Source organism: Hippocampus guttulatus, chromosome 22 (assembly GCF_054856545.1).
Source record: "Hippocampus guttulatus isolate MCC_2025c chromosome 22, RoL_Hgut_1.0, whole genome shotgun sequence".
NCBI classification, from domain to species: Eukaryota; Metazoa; Chordata; class Actinopteri; order Syngnathiformes; family Syngnathidae; genus Hippocampus; species Hippocampus guttulatus.
This window is the reverse complement of record NC_141282.1, coordinates 8598639-8619560: the sequence shown is the minus strand read 5'-3', so window position 1 is coordinate 8619560 and position 20922 is coordinate 8598639. Positions and strand designations below refer to the sequence as shown.

General features: G+C 60.6%; 2 protein-coding genes across 4 annotated transcripts; both read right to left on the bottom strand.

The window, feature by feature from the left end:
• Positions 1 to 264: 264 nt before the first annotated feature.
• On the bottom strand, positions 265 to 7313 carry tbk1 (TANK-binding kinase 1). Of its 3 annotated transcripts, XM_086103892.1 has the most exons (22): positions 5997 to 7313; positions 5462 to 5675; positions 4888 to 4987; positions 4672 to 4812; positions 4467 to 4596; positions 4219 to 4400; positions 3716 to 3876; positions 3536 to 3646; positions 3287 to 3466; positions 3019 to 3215; positions 2899 to 2957; positions 2717 to 2808; positions 2474 to 2575; positions 2318 to 2396; positions 2112 to 2233; positions 1965 to 2041; positions 1849 to 1888; positions 1577 to 1678; positions 1407 to 1503; positions 1187 to 1287; positions 1028 to 1099; positions 265 to 478 (listed from the first exon to the last, which is right to left on the bottom strand). In XM_086103892.1, exons 3-22 carry the CDS (start codon positions 4972 to 4974, stop codon positions 439 to 441), a joined length of 2172 nt encoding a protein of 723 aa, XP_085960018.1. In that variant the 5' UTR covers positions 4975 to 4987; positions 5462 to 5675; positions 5997 to 7313; the 3' UTR covers positions 265 to 438. The 3 variants fall into 3 exon arrangements, 2 of the variants coding, with proteins under 2 accessions (XP_085960018.1, XP_085960017.1); XM_086103891.1 differs by having other exon boundaries at positions 3287 to 3646; XR_015099398.1 differs by lacking the exons at positions 265 to 478; positions 1028 to 1099 and having other exon boundaries at positions 1407 to 1499; positions 3287 to 3646.
• lrp6 (low density lipoprotein receptor-related protein 6) lies at positions 7144 to 20679 on the bottom strand. The gene is made up of 23 exons (XM_086103876.1): positions 20039 to 20679; positions 17782 to 18181; positions 16983 to 17180; positions 16720 to 16916; positions 16326 to 16457; positions 15765 to 16161; positions 15274 to 15445; positions 13755 to 13971; positions 13394 to 13683; positions 13111 to 13337; positions 12862 to 13046; positions 12243 to 12569; positions 11947 to 12149; positions 11615 to 11802; positions 10493 to 10683; positions 9461 to 9670; positions 9183 to 9308; positions 8867 to 9103; positions 8486 to 8596; positions 8178 to 8408; positions 7972 to 8108; positions 7791 to 7888; positions 7144 to 7721 (listed from the first exon to the last, which is right to left on the bottom strand). The coding sequence occupies exons 1-23, from the start codon at positions 20091 to 20093 to the stop codon at positions 7400 to 7402; spliced, it is 4851 nt and encodes a 1616-aa protein (XP_085960002.1). The 5' UTR covers positions 20094 to 20679; the 3' UTR covers positions 7144 to 7399.
• Between the last annotated feature and the right edge of the window lie 243 nt (positions 20680 to 20922).

The following is a 20922-nucleotide window of genomic DNA, read 5'->3' as shown; positions in this document are numbered from 1 at the left end:
TCGTCTGAAAAAGAAATGAGCACATCTTTGTTTGAACCACATAAGATCTGATACTGCAGGGATCAATATCGATATCCACTTACACACGCGACATATACGGCGCTCGCTGACGCGAAAAGAAAGAAAGCCGGCGTGAGTCGCTGTCGTTACCGTGGCAACATCGGCAGCTGCGGGCGATCGTCATGGCAACCAGCGGGGATCGAGATCGGCGGCGGAGGCTTCGCGTCACTTCACGACTCGCCCGTCAATCACTTTTGGTCGGGATTCGTTTGATGGGGGGCTCTTTTGGAGATTTTTATTTGCCCGTTCGTGGCCATCATCATCATCATCTTCACATGTACAAAGCTGAGCTGTCAGTGAAATATTTACAAAACCAAGGCAGCTATTTACAAAAGCTAAAGTCTTGTTCTTGTTGCTGTTGCTGTTGGGGGGCTGGGTTCAACCTCGCAAAGCTCCATCCAGCGTCAGCGTCCCGAATCTGAGGAAGAGCATCACGGTCACTTTCGGCTTCACGTGCTAGGCTAGGCTAGGCTAGGCTAGGCTAGGACTTTGCGCTGACGAGCCGACGAGCTGCTTTGTTTTTTCATTGAGGCCCTTGCAATATTTTGCAAGAAACCACTCCAGTACCTCGACAACCCCCCCCCCCCCCCATTTTGGGTGCTGAAATTAGAAGCCAACTCCAACGTTTTTTCGCCCCTAATATGTTCTCTGCGCCCCCACTTGTCCAAACGGCGGCCTTCTGACGAACATTGCACGAGCGGAATAGAAATGGAGCGGCCGCGAGCACTGCAAGCGCAGTCAGAGCTCCCTCTCGTGGACAAAGGCCGCACGCGCACCGGCCCGAGTGACTCAGCCACAGAGAAGGACGGGGGAGGGGGGAGGGGGGCGGGGGGCGTCGGGATCGTTCGGCAAAGGCTTCTTCTCTGCCGGGCCCCGAAGCGAGACGAGTCTCGCCCAGAAGTGCTGCCGCGAAGCTAAGCGACCGCGACTCGAGCGCGACGGCGTCGGACAAAAGGAGTCGGGTGACCTTTCCAGGAAGTGGTTGTTTTCGGCCAGTTCCTTGACCACGCCCTCCATCTCCTCCTTCAGCTTCTTCATCCTGTCGCACACGCGCACAAGCGGCATGTCATCAATCGGGGGGCCACGCCACGGCGAGGAGGCCGGCGAGGCGCGGCCCGCCTCTTACCCGAGCGTCATCTCCACCAGCGTGTTCTGGCTCAGGTACGCTTGAGGCTTCAGACCGCTCAACACCAGCGGAAGAACTTTGGCGGGGACTTGCTCCTGCAGCTGGACACAACCACAACCAAGCGACGTCAACACGGGCGCGGCGCCACCTCAAGTGAGGGAATACTCGCTCCAGAGCTCCCCGTTTTGGGAGCGTGGTGTCGTAGGGCATTCCGGCGTACCTTGGCGGCTCTCTCCATCAACGCGCTAACTTCCTTCTCGATGCCGATGAGCTGAGCTGTCAGGGCCAGCAGCTGCTTCCTCACGTGGTGAACCTTCCTGCACGCACGCGCGCACGCGTTAAGGCGGCGGGGACGCAAGCGGCGGGGAGGCAAGCGGGAAAGCAGCTGACCTCATGGACTCCTCGCTCTTGGAGATGAAGAGGCGGTACCTCATGGCGCACTCTTCCGTGAACAACGAGCGAGCTTTGCCGGCGTGCAGGACCAACTTCTGCCTGGCGGGTGGAAAACACACAGCGGCGGCGGCGGCGGCTCAACTTGCGATCCGAACACGGCCGAGACGCGGCCGATCCGGGCCCGGAGAGTCAAAAGCCCGCCGCAGCTTCCGGGCCCGGATCGGACACCTCGCGACGACGCGCGCGTCAAGCTACTTTGAAGCACCTACTTGTCAAACTTGTGGATCTGCTCCTCATTGTACGGGAGACCTGAAAACACACACACACATTTGAGAAGATCCAAGGGCCGGCGCGGCTCTCGCTGTTGTCGTGGAGTCGGACTGACGGCGTTCAGCTTTGTCCTTCTTGAACTGTTGGTAGATGGCCGTGATGGCGTCCAGCAGAACTTTGATCTTTTCCACACTGCGCGCACACACACGCACATCACGGTCGCCATCGCGCGGAAAGACATGTTTGCGCGCGTGCGTCCTACTTCCTGTCTTGGGGGTGCGTGCCCACTTGCTGCGTCCAGGCGTCGCTCAGCGGGCCTCCCGGGAGGAACTTGGCCTTCAGGTCCTGCGTGCTTCGATCGATGGGCTCCAGCGAGCTGCCGATCTGCACGCACGCACGCGCGCGCGCGCACGGTGAGATGGCGATGGCGACGGGCCCCTGCCAAACTCCCGCGCGGCGACCACTCACCCTGACCACTTTCTTATGCATGTCGGCAATCTCGTCATACTCGGACGTCAGCATGTTGGCTTGCATGAGGACCTCCAACCTGCGCACACACGCACGCGCTCATGAAAGCGGCGGCCCGACGGCCGCGAGGCGCGCCCCCCCCCCCCCCCCGCTCACAGCTGCTTGGTCTTCTCCAGCGTCTGCGTGGCCAAGCCGCACAGGTGGAACACCTCCGACTTTTTGCGGACAATCTCGCCGTAGTCCTCCTTCATCAGCTCGCTGTCCGGGAAAACAATCGGCAACGTCGTCGTCGTCATCATCATCATCATCATCACTGTCCTAACAATCGTCCTTGGCAATCCCCATCGTCATCGCAGCAATCATCCTCATCATACAAGCGGCAGCTTTCTCCGAACTCACACAAGACCCCGGACTCCTTTGCGGACCAGTTCTTGGTAGACCAGGAGAGACTCGGACGTTTTCCACAAGTGTCCGACGTCCCCCGCGAAGGTCTGAATCGAGTACGAGACGGCATGGAGCTGTGAGCTAGACGGATGAATCTTTGCTTGCGAGTGCGTGCGCGCGGCGGCGGCGGCGGGCACCTTGGCATAGCTGGCGTCCAGGTCCAGATCGTAGCGGGGCTGCACTTTGGGGGGGCTGGCTGCGAACGAGACGAGAAGATTTGAGACGAAGGCCTCGACGGCTTCGGCCGGCGGACTTACGGTCCTCGAAGATGAGTCCCACGGTGGCCACCGAGTCTCTGCTGACCAGCATGATGGGGTTGTCTCTGGTGGTCTTGGGGAAGGTCTTGGCCTGGCGGTTGGGGTCCAGGACCAGGCGCCGCCCCTCGTAAATGAGCTCCTGGCTGTGCAGAGGGATGCTGCTCCGGCGGGAAAGCAGCTCCTGGAACAGCGCCGCCCTGCGGACGCGTCGGCGTGAGGGACGCGGCGCGGCGCGCGGCGTCCGACGCGGCGCGGCGCGCGTTCTCACGTGTTGTACTCGTGGATGTAGACGTGGTGCAGGGTGGCCTGCTGCAGGCTGAAGACAAAGACCACCGCCCGGTGCAAGATGTCGTTGGTCTCGGCGAAGAACTGGTCGAAGCCCCAACACTTCTCCTGGTCGGCTTCCAGGATGTTGGCCAGGACCGGAGTCAGCAGACTCTGCAGACCCCTGAGGGACGACGGGCGGCACACGGTTGCCATAGGCGGCGGCGGGCGGCGGCGGACGTGCGCGACCGACTTGGAGAGGCTGCAGGACACGGGCATCTCGGCGCTCCACTCGATCTTGCCGTTCTCGCACTTCTGGTGACCCGAGATGGTGCCGGACGGCTTCTCCGTGATGATCTTGTACCTGCCGCGGCAAAGAGTGCTACCCGGGCGCCTTCCCCGATGTCTCGCGGCGACCGGCCCGGGGACTCACATGACTTCCTGGTTCCTGCGCGGGCCCTCGAAGGGTCTGAAGGGCAGGCTGCCGGTGGCGGCGTGGTAAAAGGTGACGCCGATGCTCCACAGGTCCACGGTGGCGCCGTACTTCTTCTGGTGGTCCTTCCTCAACACGGCGCGCTCGTACATGTCGGGATGCTGCCGGAGACCGGGCCCGCGCGTCACCTCTCTCTCCTTGCCGACTCCGGAAACCGGCGCCTCGCCGTTTGGGACCGGAGCGACTCGGGAGCGGGGAGCGCCGATGCGTTCGGCCCTCGCTCCCCCCGCTTCCCGAGCGCGACAAAGGGATTTCCGCAAAGCGGCCTCGTCGCTATTTACGTCGCGCGGCCCGACGCTACGGGGGGTCCAAAGGACTTGGCTCAAATGCTTGCCGACCGGAAATCGGACACGGAGGACTACTCTGCGCGAGTCCGGGGCTGAAAAGAGGACCGAACCGGCCCCAAAGCGCCGACGAAGGCGCGTTCCCCGCGGCGGGCTCACCAGGTACTCCTCGGTCCCGTAGAGTGACACAAACTGCTCGTCGTCCTCCAGTTCTCGGGCGGCTCCAAAGTCGGTCAGCTTGTAGACGGAGCGTCCGTCCTCGCCGATGACGCGCATGATGTTACCCGGCTTGATGTCGCGGTGCACGATGCCGTACTCCCTCAGGTGGTTCATCCCCGCCACTGGAGGCCACCAGAGCGGCGTGAGCGAGCGGGCGGGCGGGCCGCGGCCGCGGCCGCGCCACTCACCGACGTCGTGCAGGACGATGAGGAACTCGTCCTCGGGGAGTCCGTAGGCGTTGGACGACTCCTCCAAGACGGTGTAGAGACTCCCGCACGGGCAGTACTCCATCACCAGGACTTTGTGACGCGTGTTGGACTGGGCGCAGCAAACGACATTCGCTGAGCGAGCCTGACGTGACTTACGTAGCAACGTTTGTACAGGCGTACAAACCTCCTCCTCGACGGCGAAGAGCTTGACAATGTTCTTGTGGTTGAGCTTGTTGAGCACCTCAAACTCTCGCATCTGCACGTCCAGTGGCCTCAGGAAGCTCAAGTTGTTGAACACTTTGACCGCGTACAGGTCGCCCGTTTTCTGCAACGAAAGGGGCCTTGGCAAAGCGACACCGGGAACCCGCCGACCCCCCCCGGCGGCGGACCCCCGGCTCACCTTGTGTCTGCCACGGTACACGTTGGCCGTGGCGCCCTGACCCAGAAGGTCGGAGATCAGCCACAGGTAGTTGGTGGTGCTCTGCATGATCACGACCTAACTGCGCAGACACACAGGAGGAGCGACACCACTTCAGACTTTGTCGACAAACGTGCCGGCAGCTGGTTTTTTTTTTTGTCCTCTCACACACGCGCACACGCGCGCGCGTAGCGTCGCAGGGGGAAATTCCCACCGTCGAGCAATCGCTTTTCCGCGTTTTCGCCGTGACCCGGAAATAGGATTCGAGTCGTCGTTTGTTCGTCGTCGCCGTCTCGAAGCGGCCGAATGACGAGCGAACGCGAAGACGCGGGCCAAAGAATCATTTGGAGGCGAGCGGAGCGAAGTTCAAGCAGCATATCCGCCCTCTTTCCTGACGGCCAACTTGGGGGCCGAGACGACGAACGAGCGCGCGGCGTCAAAGCGGGGACGCGCTAAGGTGCTCGTGAGCCAGCTCCTTGACAAAGGCGCCCGGGAGGAAAAACAAAACAAAGAAAAGAGAGCTTTGGAGCGTATTCGGAAATCGTTCGGCTCTTACCTCTGTCGCTGCGGCAGAGTCCTCTTCCGTTCGGGGCCTGGTCACGTGCGACGCACGAGCCAATCACCGCGCAGCGCAGCCGACGTCATCTTCCGTCAACAAAGTGACCGGCAGCACTTTCGAGCCGTCTCTCATTTTCTTCCCGCTGTCCGTTTTCCTGGTCGGTGTTTTCTTCGCGCCGCCTTGGTCGCCTCGAATCGAATAGTCAAGATTGCTGCGTGAACAATCGCGTTTTCCTTTCAGCACGTCAAGCGGGAACACGTATGAGTCAAGCGCTTGCGTTAGTGTTGTGCTGATGTGATACATCTTCAGCAATTACAAGCGAGACAACACGCAAGGGGAAGAAATAAAATAAGGGCGGCCGAATCCAACACTTGTTCAAATGTAATTGAACGGTCACGACTGCACCGAGTGCAAATCATTGAATGAAAAATAAAAAACCCAAACGGACACCGTGGACCACAAGAGTGCGTGTTGATTTTGAGGACGGAGGAATGAGTGACACGAACACAGAAGTAAGTAAAATGTCACTCACTTTATGTTGAGCAAAAGGAAGGTTAAGGACAAGAGCAGCTTATGGTGGTGGTTGGACGGGCCAAAGTGGAGGATGAACTACCAAACGCCGGTCGGCCCCGTAAGATTAGAAAAGACGACGAGCCGGAGACAAAAGTGCTTGAAGGAAAGGATGAACAAAATGAAAAACACAAACGCACATTTGGACTTGACCGCACAGTCGCGGCTTCCCAAAGTGTGCCACAACGTTGCGGAAGAACGACAGCTTCCGGTTTCACGCCCCACCGCGCGACGACGGCGAGGACCTTAAGGGGGCGGGGGAGGGTGACGTTTTGTTGTTTTTTTTTGTAGAAAAATAGGAATGACAGCTTGACGATGCTGCTGCTGCTTCATAATGTCGTCCACACCAGTGGTCCCCAAGCACCAGGCCGCACAGAGGAAAGACCAAAACGACGTACGGTACTTCTGGCTTCTGTATGATCCGAGGCCGAAATAGATTTTCTTTTTAAAAGTGAGCCGATTCTCTCCGTTACATTCGTCCACGACTGACTCCTGAGACACGTCGAGATACTGCGTAAATTTGAACCCCTCCAGCTCGCAAAATGGGTCTCAAAAAACACAGGGGCCGAGGTCCATTTCGGGAGACCAACTCCAAAGAGGATTTTTCGCAACAGGGAATTCTGAAAGTCTGCTCTCCGATGAGTCAATGAAGCCTTCCCAACTGATTTCAACAGATCTAAGTGCCTTGAGAGCGTCAAACACTTGGAGCAAAGCTCGCATGGCTTCGGGTTCAAAAAACAAACCCCAAAAAATTGGTCAATCGATCCTTTGCGCAAGGACTTGTTATGGTCGGCGTGTGGTCAGGGGGGAATGCGTCAATTGTCGCCTCCGTCGGTCCACGGAGGGGTATGGACTTGTATAAAGCAGTCTGGTTGGAGACCACTGGTCCATGGCGGATAGCTTCTCAATGCACCACTGCGTGCTCCAAATACACTTCCTAGCCCACTGCTCAGGCACAAGTCGGCTGCTTCTAGGGGGACACCTTTTGGTTTGGGACGCGTGGGAGCTGCGTGTGTGTTGGGGAGGGGCGGGGGCGGGTGAGGCTGGAATGGCGGATGCTCCGTATTTGGCGTAGTGGCTGACCTTTAAGGCAACTTCTATACGTGTGATTTGAATAAAAGCTTTTCTTTAAAAAAAACAACAATAATAATAATAATAATCAATGTACAAATGTCTGAATACAAACCTCTATGGCATCATCATCATCAGTAAACACTGTATAGAAAATATATAAATATGTTTTTCTCTTTTACAATGTACAAATGTTCCGCAGCAGCCGGCCTGGCGTTCCCATTTTTAACCTCATTTTATGCACAATGGCTATTTACACTGAGGGGGCGGGGGAGGAGGGGGGTTCGTCGGGGTTCAGGACGAGTCCGTGCAGGGCGAGGGCGGGGGCGGGTAGAGGTGGTGCGAGTAGCTGCGCTCGGTGTAGGGCGACGGCGGGCAGCTCTCGCAGTTCTCCTCGGCCGACAGGTATTGGCTGCGCGGCGTGGGCGGGGGCGGGAAAGGCTCAGAGTCGTAATTGAGGTCGCTGGTGTAGCCTTTGGCCACCGCGCGGCCGCCGCCGCCCGCCGACTTGAGCGGCGCCGGCGCCCGGCGGCCCGGTGTGTAATCGCTGTCGCACACGTCCGTGCTGCACGGCGTGGTGGGAGGGGCAAAGTGGCGGTACGTGTACGGCCGGTAGCTGCGGGACGACAAAAGGGAAACTTGCGGCACGCAAACTCGGCGCGGATGGACTTTTGCGGTCGGGTACCTGTAGGAGCGGTGCGTGGACGGGCTGTTGGACGAGTATCCAAACTCCAGCGTGTACTGCGAGCGGATGGTGGCGGGAGAAGGAGGCGGGTTCAGAATCTGATGGCGAGCAAAGGTTACGCATTTCCACACGCGCACACGACAGGCGACGTCCTTCCCCAAGAGCGGGATGAGGTGCTCACCGGAGGGAAGTAGGCGCCCTTGGTGCTGGAGGAGCTGCTGGACGAGGCGCCGGTGATGTGGGCGCGGTCGTACGGCGGCCCGCTGCTGCCGCCCATGATGCTGAGCGAGCCGATCGCCGACTTGCCCCCGGACATGACTGGCACAAACGGCAAGCGGTGAGCGCGGGCCCGGCGTCGGCCGGCGCGCCCGGCGGCCGGCGCCTCACCTGGCAGCGAGGCCGACAGGGGGGCGGCGTGCGGCACGTATCCCAGCGGCACCGAGGACGGCCCGTGGACCACAAAGTCGTTGGCCACCGTCTCGCTGTCGTCCTTCATCTGAGGGCACAGGACGCGCTGGCACACGAAGTAGACGGCGCCCACCAGGAAGAGCGCCATCACCACGCCCACGATGGAACCCACGGTGTTGTTGGAAGGCGGCGGTTCCTCCGTGGAGTCGGCTGCAAGACCCGCACCGAGGGGCCGGGTGAGCAACGGCAAGAGGAGGCGGCGGCGGCGGTAAAGGCGCGCGTCTTACAGCAGCCCATCTCGTCCGAGTTGTCGGCGCAGTCCATGTTGTCGTCGCACTTCTTGTCCTTGCCCACGCATTGGCCGTTGGCGCACGAGAACTGGTCCAACGGGCAGCGCACTGGGAGACAAAGCGGCGGCCACGCCGCGTGAGCGCAGGCCCGTCACGCGCGTCGCGACTACCATGATCCCGGCGCGCCGTCCGACTCGCCGCCCCCCGAAACCGCCCGGCGGCTACCGTTTGAGCGCTCGGCCGACCAAGAGAGGAAACGGCGGCGCTCGGTGAGAATGAACGGGGCGGGTCAGGGAGGGTCGGTCGGCGCGCCGGCGTCGCTCCTCTTGCCCGCGGCCGGACTCGGGCCCGGATCGCGGCGCGGCCGGCGAGTCTCACCTTCGCACTTGTTCTCGTCGGAGCGGTCCTGGCAGTTGACCTCGCCGTTGCACCTGAGGCCGAGGTCGACGCACTGGCGACTGTCGCACTGGAACTCGCTCTCCGAGCAAACGGGGCAGTCCTGCTCGTCGCTGTCGTCGTCGCACTCGGCGTAGCCGTCGCAGCGCCACGCCTGCGGGATGCAGTCCACTTCGCCCGAACGGCACGAGAACTGCTCGGGGGAACACGTGGGGGGCTCTGCGGCGGGGGACACGGGTGACGGTCAGGGAGGGACGCCGCGGCGAGGGACGGGGGCGGACGCCACGCTAGACATCACCTCCGCACGACAGCTCATCCTGCAGCAGCACCAAGTGGACGGGACAGGAACAGCGGGTGGTGCCGTCGCCTTTGACGATGCAGATGTGCGAACAGCCGCCGTTGTCCCACGTGCACGGGTGTTTACCTGCCAACAATGCGCGGCAACAAACGCCGTCACTTTTTTTTTTTTGGACATTGACCAACAGCTTTTTCTGGCGGTAAATCAACGGGGCCGGCCGAGGAGCGGCGATAGCGAGCTCCTCAAAGGCGCCCCAACCAGCCCAAAGGCCTCCTCACCGTACTCCCTCATGTCCAGCTCGCGCACGGCGTGGATGTCGCTGAGGTAGGCCACGCGCGCCTGGATCTTGGTGCGGCCCTCGCGCGTGGTCTTGTCGATGCGCTCGATCATCTGCTGCTGCTTGTCGATCCAGTACAGGTGCTTGCCAAACACCGTCAGGCCCACCGGCTGCAGGATGTTGGAGTCGGCGATCACGACGCGATTGGCGCCTGAGGAGGAAGGGGGTGGGGGCGGCGACGGGGGTGGGGCCCAAACAAAAACAAAAACAAAAACAAGGCGGTCGGGAACTCGGCCAACAAAACGGGTGAGGAACTGAGGAGGGGAAGGGCGGGCGGGAGGAGCGGGACACACGTTAGCTCGCCGTCGCACATGGATTCTCGCTGCCGACCGCACCCGACAAGCAACGCCGCGCCGCTACCCGGGGTTTGACTTCCAAATAACCGCCGATACGCCGGCCCAAAATTTCCTTGTGGGGCGGGGGCGGGCTTATCTATGAGCTGATCGGCAAAGAGCAAAAATGCGCAAATAAGTGATGCTCGTTATCATAACCGGGTGATGGTAAACAACCCCCCCCCCCCACCCCTCCAGGCCATTTCTTCCCCTGCCAATAAGCGGGCGATTGGGGGAAAACAAATACTCCGAAAAAGCAAAGAATACAGCCAAGGAATAAAGCCAACACAAATTGGGGCGTGAATGTGCGGGTTGTCATCGTCTAATGTTACAAAGAGTAGACGCACTCCAAAAAGTCTGCTTTTCTCCGTTCGAATGTGATCAAGTGCAAGGGTAAAACGACGTATGCGTGCTCATCGCAGAGTCGCTTCGCTGCCAAACAAACAAACCAAACCAAACCAAGTGCCGTTCGGGTGAAAGGCGTGCAGTGCATAGATCCTCCACTAGGGGCGCACTAATTCATCCCCCGGCGCTGCGACGAGGCAATCGGCCCGTTCGTGTTCGCTAGGTCGACTCGAAGCTAGCGAGCGAGCCGGCCGGCCATCGGCCCGCCTTCACACCCCGACGCGGCCGGCGGGTACCTGACAGGTCGCTGCTCTCGATGCGGCGCAGGTCCGAGTCCACCCAGAAGAGCTTGGCCAGCTCGTTGTCCACGGCCAGCGCCACGGGTTTGCCCAGCCCGCTGAAGAAGAGGACCTCGCGCTCCGTCCCGTCCAGCGCCGCGCGCTCGATGGTGGGCGAGCGCTCCAGCAGGTTGGTGAAGTACATGTACCTGAGCACACACGTCACGCGGTTGGGATCGGCCCGCGACGGGAGCTTTGCCAAAGCGGCGCTTGCGTCAGGATCAGCAACGTCAAAAACGTTAGCATGAGTTCCTGTCGGCCTCGGTCTGACAGGCGCCACGCGCCGTCGTTGTCGTTCCCCGTCAATTTTGTCAGCGCTTCTCTTGTTCTCTGGCCTTCGCTCGCCAAACAACCGCTCTCACTCTCGTTCGGGGTAGCGCCGGGCTCGCTGCGCCCGGCGAGGGCTCTGGCTGTCACCGGCCGCCCGCACGTTTTTGATGCTGCGCCGCCGCCGCCTTTCCGAGAGGCGGACCGGGCCCGCTTCCTCCCGTTGAGCGCCCGCCGGGAAGTTTTGCTTGTGGAATGTTGGAGGCGAGCGAGCGCAGCATCTGCAAACTTGCATCTGCAAAACCGCGGGCAGATTACTGGCCGGACCCGGCCCGAAGCAAAGGCTACAATTACTACTCCAAACAAACGAGTCGGCGGGCCCGAGCCGGAGAATAAACAAGCAGAAATCAAGAGAAAACACAAAGGAAAGAGCGGAAGAAAAAAAAAAAAAGAAGTACCTGCGCAACAACATGCGTAAGTAAGTCTTTCAAAGTTTCCTGGCAGAAAGCCGTCTCGGAGAGGCGCGGGCCCGCCAATCTTTCCGTCCGTACATCTTGAAAGGGCCTCGGCGCGGCAAGCTTTTCAAGGGCCGCCGCGCCGTTGCCGATTTCGAGGCCGCGCTTTTTTTAGGCCCCGGCCACTCCCACCCCTCTCCGCGCCAACAAAACAAATGGAAAAACAAAGCCCGCTCGGTTTTGGCGCCGACGAAGCAAACGAGGGGCATCCGCGGGCCTGCAAATGGCCGATCCTCGCACGCACCCGCGCGGGCGAGGGGAGACGAGAGCGTCGCTGGGACGGGGAAGGCGGACTCACCCTCTCTCGGGGTTGACCACGATGGCGCGCGGCTTGTCGTGCGGGCCCCTCAGCACCACGCCCACGCGGCCGCCGTCGGTGCGCGTGACGTTGATGACGTTGGTGAGCTCGCTGGTCCAGTAGATGAAGCGGCTGTAGATGTCGATGCTCAGGTCGTACAGCTGCGCGCCCGACACCACCGTCGTGCTCTGACGCGACAAGAGACACGCCGCAAACGTCAAACCGGAAGCCGGCCGGCGACGCTGCAAGGCGGGCCTTTTCGAGTCAAACGTCGCCCGTTCAAAGACGCGAGCCGCTCGGGGCCGGAAAGCGAAGGCCCAGCCCAAAGCCACCTGGTTGCCGTCCTCCTGAGCGCGGCGCACGACGTTCTGCTTGGAGTCGATCCAGTAGAGCTGCTTGTCCAGCGGGTCGTAGTCGATGGCGCGCACGTTCCTCAGGTTGTGGATGGGCAGGATGATGTCGGGACTCTGCTGCTCGTCCATCACCATGCGGTTGATGGCCGTCTTCTGGCTGAACAGCAGGAAGGACGTGGGCGCTGGAAAGCGACATCGGCGCAGGGCCGGCTTAAAAGGCGGCACACGCCGACGAGGACGCGCCCCCCCCCGGGAGCGCCGCGCCGCGCTCTCACCGTTGCACGTCTTGTTGTCGTAGGCCAGCGAGAAGTGCGCGGGGCAGCCGCACACGAAGCCGCTGACGGGCACGGCCAGGCAGAGGTGCGAGCAGTGGCCGTTGGTGGAGGCGCAGGCGTTCCAGCCGCCCTGGCGGGACGAGTGGAAGACCAGGATGTCCATCACGTAGTCCAGGTGGCCCTGGATGACGGTGCGGTTCTGCCCGCTGGTCTTGTTGGCCCGCTCGATGCTGCGCTGGCTCCAGTCCGTCCAGTAGATGTAGTCTTGGTACTGGGTCAGGCCGAAGGGGTGGGGGAGGTCTTCGGCGATCACCTCGCGGTCCTGACCTGGAGCCACAAAAGCACAGCGAGATCAGCTACGAGGGCCGGCCCACTCGCGTTCGGCACCGCCGCAGACCGTCCGCCCCCCTCGCTCCCGGTCGTCATCGCTCGCCGACCGTCCGGGAATACTTTGCGTTTGATGCCGACCGGTCGTACGGTGACGAGTTAGCGACGATCCGGTTCGGTCAAGCCGAGCCCGCTCGGCGCGCGGCCGTCGTCGGGTATGAGCGGGCGCCCTCTGAAAACGGCCGTTCGTTTCCCCCCGGCGCGAGAGCCCAGGACGCAAGATCGCCGTTACCCAGCATGTCGGAGGACTCGATGAGCGTGGTGTCCAGGTCGGTCCAGTACAGGCGGCGCTCGGCGTAGTCGATGGTGAGGCCGTTGGCTCGGCCCACGTCCGCCACCAGAGTGAGGCGACCGGTCCCGTCCATGGCCGCCCGGTCGATCTTGGGCTTGCCGCCCCACTCGGTCCAGTACATGTAGCTGAGGAGAAGGCGGGTGAGACGGGCGCGGGGCGGAATTGGCGGCGGCCCCGGACGGAGCTCACCCTTGGGCCGGGTCCAGCGCCAGCGCCCTGGGACTGTCCAGATCCTTCCAGACCAGGACCTGCCGATGCTGGCCGTCCAGTTTGGCCACCTCGATGCGGTTGGTGCCCGTGTCGGCCCAGTACAGGTTCTTCCCCAGCCAGTCCACCGCCATGCCCTCGGGGTAGTCCAGCCCGAACTCCACCACGTGCTCCAGGGCGCTGCCGTTCATGAAGGCCCGGCTGATGGTCTGCGGGGAAAGGCGCCTTTTAGCTCGCCCCGACCCGACGGCGCTCGCCGACCCACCTTGAGGGAGATGTCGGTCCAGTAGATCCTGTTGTCGGTGACGTCAAAGTCCAGGGCGGAGGCCTCCTTGACGCCGGTGAGCGGGATGGCCACGTTGTTGTTGTTGGTCTCCAGCGAGATGCGGCGGATGTCGGTGTGGCGCGAGAAGAGCAGGAAGGCCTCGGGCACGATGCACGTGCGCATGTCGGCGATCAGCTCCAGCCCGATGGGGCAGGCGCACTGGGCGCCCTGCGGCTTGAACAGGCAAAGGTGGCTGCAGCCGCCGTTGTTGTCGCCGCACGCGTTGCTGCCTGACGAGCCGGGAGGGGAGCGCAGATGTCGCATAAAGTCAAGGCGGACGGCGTTTCTGCGGCGCACTCACCGAAGGCCTCGCGGACGTAGGCGGCCTTGAGGCCCATGAGGTCGGGCAGCTGTTCGATGATGACCTCCCGCTCGGCCGTGTGCTTGTGGACGCGCTCGATGCTGCGCCGCTGCCAGTCCGTCCAGTAGATGAAGTCGCCCAGCAGCGTGAAGCCGAAAATGTGGGGGAGCTTGTCCTCCACCAGCACCCGTCTCGACGTCCCGTCCATGTTCATCACCTGGCCCCCGCAACATCGACAACGTTTTACGTGACATCGCGCCGAGGGGAAAATCGCCGCCGGCGGAATCTGGCGCTGCATTTCGATTGGCCGCTTCAATTCGATTCTGCCGTCCAATACCGAGCCGGCGCCGCTCCGGGAGATTCGCCAACGGCTGAAAACGTGCGGGGACGGCGCGCTTTGACGCCGCTCATTTGGATCCTTTCTCACAGAGGGCAGAAAATGTCACGCCGGAGAGTCCCAGATGTACGGCGCGGACCAAATGTGAAATCCCGCAAAGGGATGGTGAAAAAAAAAGAAAAAGGTCGTCAAGAACAACAAATCAATCTCGCAAAGTACGCAGCGAGGTTGTTTGCAAAGAGCGACACAAGGTCCAGAGAGGAATGGATTTGTGTTCTCCTTGGTCCCGAAAAATAGAAAGAAAGAAAGAAATGAGCGGAGGAGGCCCTCAATGAGGACAATTGGGATCAAGGACACGATTCGAATGCGCCCCAGGCCGCGGGGGACGGCGGCGGCCGCTTCATCCGGCTGAAACGAGACGCGCTCCAATTCAAAGCATCTCGATTGCAACTGCACGCGTCGCCGGGCGACGTCATTACGCCGGCGTGCGGCGCTCGAGCCCGCCACGGAAAATCCACAACTCTTTTCCTCCCGCGCAGTCTCGGCGAGGAACGACGCCCTTCGCCGGCCAAAGCCGCCGGCGGCCGCTCGCTCGTCCCGACGCCTCGGTACCCGTCCCCGCGGCCGTAAATAGAGAAGCGGGTTTCCACGGTAGGCCGAAAGGTTTGACCGCAGAGTGGCGATGTTTCACATTCTGCTTCTATTCTAAACGGAGCCCACCGCAGCTGCAGCGCAGCCACAATCGCAACCAGATGTGGGAGCTGGCCACCGAAAGAAAAGAAAGGAAGAAAAGGAAAAAAGGCAAGAAAAAAAATGGGGGGGCGAGACCTGGGGAGGGAGGCCCCAGTGGGGGAGGGGGAGGGGGCCCCGCTGGAAATCCGCAAAAGCTCAAGTCGCAATTTCAACGGACGCATTTGGAGCGCGGACCTTCAAAAAGACATCTCAAGTCGACACGCGCGTTGCAACGGGCCACTTTCGACTGACAACAGAATCCGTACAGCACTTCCCGAAAGTTCTCGAGGGCTCGGACGTCGGCCTTCGCGCTTTGACGCCGCGAAAAAAGTACAAATAAAAAATAAAAAAACAACCCCGGCACAAGAGTCACGTTTGCAAGACTGAATGGCGCCGACGTGCGGGCGCCGGTCACGGACGGCGCGTCGAGGCAGCGTGAGCGCGGCCCACCTCGATCATGTCGGTCTTGGCGTCGCCCCAGTAGATCTTGCGCTCGTCGTAGTCCAGCGCCAGGCCGTTGGGCCAGCCCAGCGAGGTGTTGACCAGCACCAGCCGCTCCGTCCCGTCCAGGTCGGCGCGCTCGATCTTGGGCACCTCGCCCCAGTCCGTCCAGTACATGTACCTGAAGCGCCGCCGCCGCCGCAACAACAACAACGTGTCAGCGGCTCGCCCATTCATTCATTAGTGCGCCACGTTGTGCTCCGCCCCCTTGCCCCTCCCCTCAATCAGAGGTGAAAGGTGATTTTTAGGGGGCCCCGGTTTTTTCCTACCAGGAGTAGAATAGCAAGAATAGCATACGTAGAATAGTATTTGGACCTTTTCAGGAATGAAGCGGTCGGTAGGTTGAAAAAGAACCTGTGCTTTTCCTTCGTCTACTTCACCCTTTCATCATTTTTGCTGCCGTCAATGGGGAATTGACAGAGTGTGTGTGCGTTTCTCACCCGGCGACGGGGTCCAGGACGATGGCCCGGGGCTCGTCCAGGTCCTCGGAGACCAGGATCTTGCGCATGGTGCCGTTGAGGCGGGTGACCTCGATTCGGTCGGTGCCCGTGTCGGTCCAGTAGAGGTTGCGCGCGATCCAGTCCACGGCGATGCCGTCGGGGTGGTTGACGTGCGACGTGACCACGAACTGCGCGTCGCCGCCGTCGAGAAGCGAGCGGCGGATGGCCTTCACGTCGTCGTCCGTCCAGTAGATGTAGCCGTCCACCGGGTCGTAGTCGATGGCGATGGCGTGGCGGATGTCGTCCACCTGCAGGATGATGGCGGTGAAGTCGGGCGTGTCCAGCGAGATCCGCCGCAGGTCCGTTCGCCGAGCCAGCAGCAGCACCCGCGTGGCGCCTGCCGCGCCGGCGAAAACAAAGAGAAGGAAATGACGAGCCGGCACTTCGACTCGCCGCCTTCGTAGACTGCGGCGAAGGAACGAACGGCAGCGCGGCGCCTCCATCTTCCCCGACCCGACAAAACGAGGGAGAGGCGAACGGCGAGCGTGCGCGCGGGCTGACCGTCTCGGCAGGTCTCGTCGTCGTGCAGCAGCTGCACTCCGGTAGGGCAGGCGCAGCGGTAGAAGGGCTCGTCGGGCGACAGCAGGCACAGGTGAGAGCAGCCGCCGTTGTTCAGCGAGCACGGCGTGCTCACTGAAACGCACAAGCGCATCAAGGTTTCAGCCCTCAGAAATGCAAACGGCTCCAAAAGTTGGCCTTCAACCGGCACGCGTTTGCAGATTTTCCGGATGAGGTCCCGGCCGAAGCCCCTCCCACTTCTCACTTGGCGGGTTTTTTCTTTTTCTTTCGCGGACGTCCGTTTTGGGTGCCGCTATTATCGGGGCCCCCCGAAAGAAACGAGAGCGGCGCTCGTCCAAAAGCAAGAAGCCAAAGTCCGGCGGCGGCGCAGACTCACTCTGGGTTTGCCTCTTGGCGCTGAAGACGTGGATGTCCATGGGCGAGAAGATGTCCGAGTGGACCACGCGCTGCCGGGCGCCGTCGTGCTTGGAGCAGGAGTGGATGGAGTGCGTGGTCCAGTCGGTCCAGAAGAGCGTGTCCTCGAAGAGGGTGAGGGCAAACGGGTGAGGCAGCTCCCCTCTCACCACCACCTCCCTGAAACAACAACGAGTCACACACAGCGCACCTTTTCAGCGGCGGCGTTGGCGCTCGGGTCGCTACCTGTTGGTGCCGTCCAGATGGCAGCGGTGGATGAAGCTGTGCTTGGCGTCGGCCCAGTAGAGTTTGAGCTGCTCGTAGTCCAGCGTCAGTCCGTTGGGCCAGTAGATGTCGCGCTCGACGATGACGGAGCGATTGGTCCCGTCCATGCCCGCCCGCTCGATCTTGGGGATCTCGCCCCAGTCCGTCCAGTACATGAAGCTGCCGCCGCAAAGCACAGAGGCGCGCCGCGCCGTCAGTCAGCCGCACGCCCGCCGCGGCCGACCGGCCCGTGTCATCGCACACCGTGGGGCGACGGTGGTGAATGCATCAAGCGCACACTCGCAAAGAGAGCGGAACAAACGGGCGGAGCGTCTTTTGGTTTGCTCCTCACATTTCTCCAGTCCGCCTCAACCTCCCCCTGCTTTTTCTCGGAACCCGCGTGCGCCGCCGCCACCAACGCACATGCAGGAAATCACACCAACACGCACGGAGCCCAACGGCTCAGCCCTCACACCGTACGCGGCTCGTAGACGGGAAAGTTGGCCAAGACGCAAGCGTCAGGAATGCGGAAAGGGAAACGCGGCGGCGAGAAGGGACCGCCCGGACCGGACGGAAGCCTCGGTCGGGAATTCGTCTTCGGTCTGTATCGGGAAGAACCGTCTGGGATTCGACCCGCAAAGCATTGGGACGAGACGGAAAAGGCCGGGAGGGAGCGGACCCAAGCGTCGGGGTCCCTTGGCGTGGCGGAGGGTTTCGGAGCGGATGGGAACGTTGGCAAGAGCACGCGAGCGTCGAGAGGGAAACGAGGCCGGCGACCCACCCTCTGGCCGGGTCCAAGGCGATGGCCCTGGGCTGGTCCAGCTCCTGCCAGAAGAGAACCTTCCTCAGGCTTCCGTCCAGCTCCGACACCTCAATGCGGTTGGTCTCCGAGTCGGTCCAGTACAGCTTGGCGGCCAGCCAGTCGCAGGCCAGCCCGTCGGGGGAGGCCAGGCCGGGCACCACCGTGTGGACGGCGCCGCCCCCGCCCGCCCGGTCCAAGGCGGTGCGCTTGATGGCCTCCTCGCTCACGTCGCTCCAGTAGATGAGCCCCCGCGAGAAGACGTAGTCCACGGCCGCCGCGTCCTCCAGCCCGCCCACCACCACGCTGGCGTTGGCGCGCTCGCGGGACGCGTCCACGAGCCGCAGGTCCCGACGGTTGGCGTACAGCAGCAGTGGCTCGCCTGGGTGGGACGCACACACGCGCGCAACGTCAGCGTCGCGCAATGGATGAGCAAACCGACGCTCGGCCGCTCTTTGTTTTCTCCGACGGCAAGCGGGGAGGATGGCGCCGGTGCGCTCCCTCTTCTTGGGCCTCTTAAAATGCCTTTGACCTTGGAACATTTTCACGACCTCATGGAAATATTTTGCGAGCCCCGAATAAAGCCCAATTTCAAAACAAACCAACCAACCAACACATTCTTGCAAAACATTTGGCCTTTGGAGTATTGACTAGCCGTCAAATCAGCTGCTCGCTCGGCCCGGCGCTCATTTGACCGGTCAAGGGGCCCATTGATTTTTGCTTTTAGCGGCGAATCCCCACCCAAAGAGTGCGCGCGCGCTCTGCCTCTTGAAAAACTGACTCAAAAGGCACAATTGTGAAGTCAAGAGGATGACGCAAAAAATAAAAACGGATGTTGCAAGACAACCGGCCATCCAAAATGGTTGGGCATATCATAGGTCAGGTGACACGATGAGCAAATGGAAGACGAGCGGCTGCGAACAAAGGTTACGCACCCTTGCGCAATCCAAAGGCGATGAATGCAAGTGGCCCGATGAAGAAAAATGAAACTTTGACCCAAAGGGTGCGGAAAAGAAAAAGGTGGCACTCTGAACACCAATGTCATGGAAAGCTGCAGTTGGGAACGGAGGCAGCGTGAATCAGAATCGGAACAAGCGCAACGCGGCCTTCTGAGGAGCGACACCAGAGCAAGGTGGCATTATTCAAGCCAAACGCAAAGCGAGGCTGCTTCAGAGTGAAAAAGAGCTCGAGTCAGACACCGTGGCTGGTCGCTTTCCTCCTCAAAATGCTCCCACGCATGACACCTGCGTGGTCAGATGGCCATGACATGGGATTCAACTGGCTCACCAAAAAAAAAACCAACAACCGAGTGAATCGGCAAAAGCGGCTTGAAAAATAATCCGCAACTGCCATTTTCGCACACATACGGTCAGGATGGAGAGGACCTGCAACAATTCACCAACCGATGACTCATCGAGTTGATCAACAACTATTTTGATACTCAATTCTTGGTTGAGAGACCGCGTTTGACTTCAAATCGCGGCCATTGCAGCCTCTCAGCAGTCAATAGACTCCAATGTGTGTCGTCCGGACAGATTTCCCAAAGAAGACCCTTGCAAACATCTGTCTTGACTTCACAAAACCACGGGCAATGTTTTTGCAGAGTTCTTGAATGATGTTGCGGGGACTGGATCATCAGCAATTTACGCACCATCAGTGTGAAATGCCCTGCTTTTCAAGAAAGAGATGGTAATTTCACATACACATATGCATCTATCTCTATATATATATATATATATATATATATATACAGTATATATATACATGCAGTATATATATATATATATACACACACACGCACACACATCTATATATAAAGCTTGCTTGTCTAGACGTTTGTTGTGCTCAGAGTCGCTTGTTTTTCTACAACTCGCCAAAAAGGAGGATGAAAGAAAAGCGGCTGAAGGAGTGCAAGAAAAGCCAGAGTAAAACACACAGTGGGGAGGGGGGGGGGGTTGGAGAGAAAAAAGTCAAGTTGGAGCAGAGCGGCGCAGTCTTGAGGGACCATCGAAATGATTTTCCAGCGAATTTAGCCAAAGTGCACATTAGCCCCGCTAGCCTACCCTAGCCCCGACAAGGCTATGCTAGGCTAGGCTAGGCGAAGCACGTCGTCTGCTCTCCTGACAAAGTCGGAGAAGGCGCGAGCGGTCGGGCCGCCAACTGCGCACGAGCGCCCGCGGCCCCGCGCGGCCCCCTCGCCAGCATTTCTCGGCCGACTCGAGTCGAGGAGCTCACTCACCTCGCAGCAGGGGACAAAAGGTGCTCAATAACAGCGTCCGCAGCACCGCGGCCATGCTGCTCACGTTCGGCCGCTTCTTCCTCGCCCTTTGTCGGCTTGTGGTCGCGCTCACCGCCGCCTGGCGTTGCTCGTCAGCGACCAGCGAGGAAAAACATCGCGCTCGCTCGCCCCAGCCAGCGAGCGATGCGTCTCCGCCTCCCGTTCAACCTCGGCCGCGGCCTCCCCACCTCCCTGGCTGGCTGGCTGGCTGCTCCCTCGCTCGGCCTTGCGCAAGTGGCTCAGACGGTGGCCGGGGCGCTCGGGCGTTCCATGTCTCGGCTGGCGTCGTCGCGTTGCGGCCTTTGTCGCGGGCTTCGGGCTTGTTGTTGGCTTGTTTGCTACCAAGCGCGACGCTCCAACTCTCCCCAGGAAGCCGGAGCACGCCAGCACATTGTCCTGCCCGCTCAGCCTCCGCCGTATCCGTGCGCGCGTCCCCTTCCTCCCCCTCCCCCGCTATTGTCCGACGACCGACCGTCTCGAAGGCGAACCAAACCGACTGATCGCCATCAACGCCGAGCCGCACGCTCGACAGCCTCGCGTCGATGGCGAAATGAGAACCAAACTCAAGGAGGACGTGAGGAAGGAGAAATGGAGCCGATGCACAAGCAAACGCACTCACATTCCACGGGGACTACTTTCTCTACCGTTTGGATCGCTGCTAACTTTCAACAACCCCCCCCACCCCGCTTTTTTTTTCGTGCAGCAAAGCGCCCGACCTCTACTCCTGTCAACGTTTACTATTTTCACGCGAGGGAACCGTCCTACTAATTCAATCAAATCACGTTGGGGTAAATAAACTCTTTGGAGCCTATTATTGTTGTCCATCACAGCATTTCAACCTAAAT

Coding starts and splice junctions, on each gene's coding strand:
- tbk1 (XM_086103891.1), bottom strand. CDS start 4,974: ATGCAGAGCACCACCAACTACCTGTGGCTGATCTCCGACCTTCTGGGT. Junction 3,647..3,715: donor CGCAGGAACCAGGAAGTCAT/GTGAGTCCCCGG, acceptor TTGCCGCGGCAG/GTACAAGATCATCACGGAGA. Junction 2,042..2,111: donor ACGCACCCCCAAGACAGGAA/GTAGGACGCACG, acceptor GTGTGCGCGCAG/TGTGGAAAAGATCAAAGTTC.
- lrp6 (XM_086103876.1), bottom strand. CDS start 20,093: ATGGCCGCGGTGCTGCGGACGCTGTTATTGAGCACCTTTTGTCCCCTG. Junction 15,446..15,764: donor GTCCTGGACCCCGTCGCCGG/GTGAGAAACGCA, acceptor GCGGCGCTTCAG/GTACATGTACTGGACGGACT. Junction 10,684..11,614: donor GTGGTCAACCCCGAGAGAGG/GTGAGTCCGCCT, acceptor GTGTGTGCTCAG/GTACATGTACTTCACCAACC.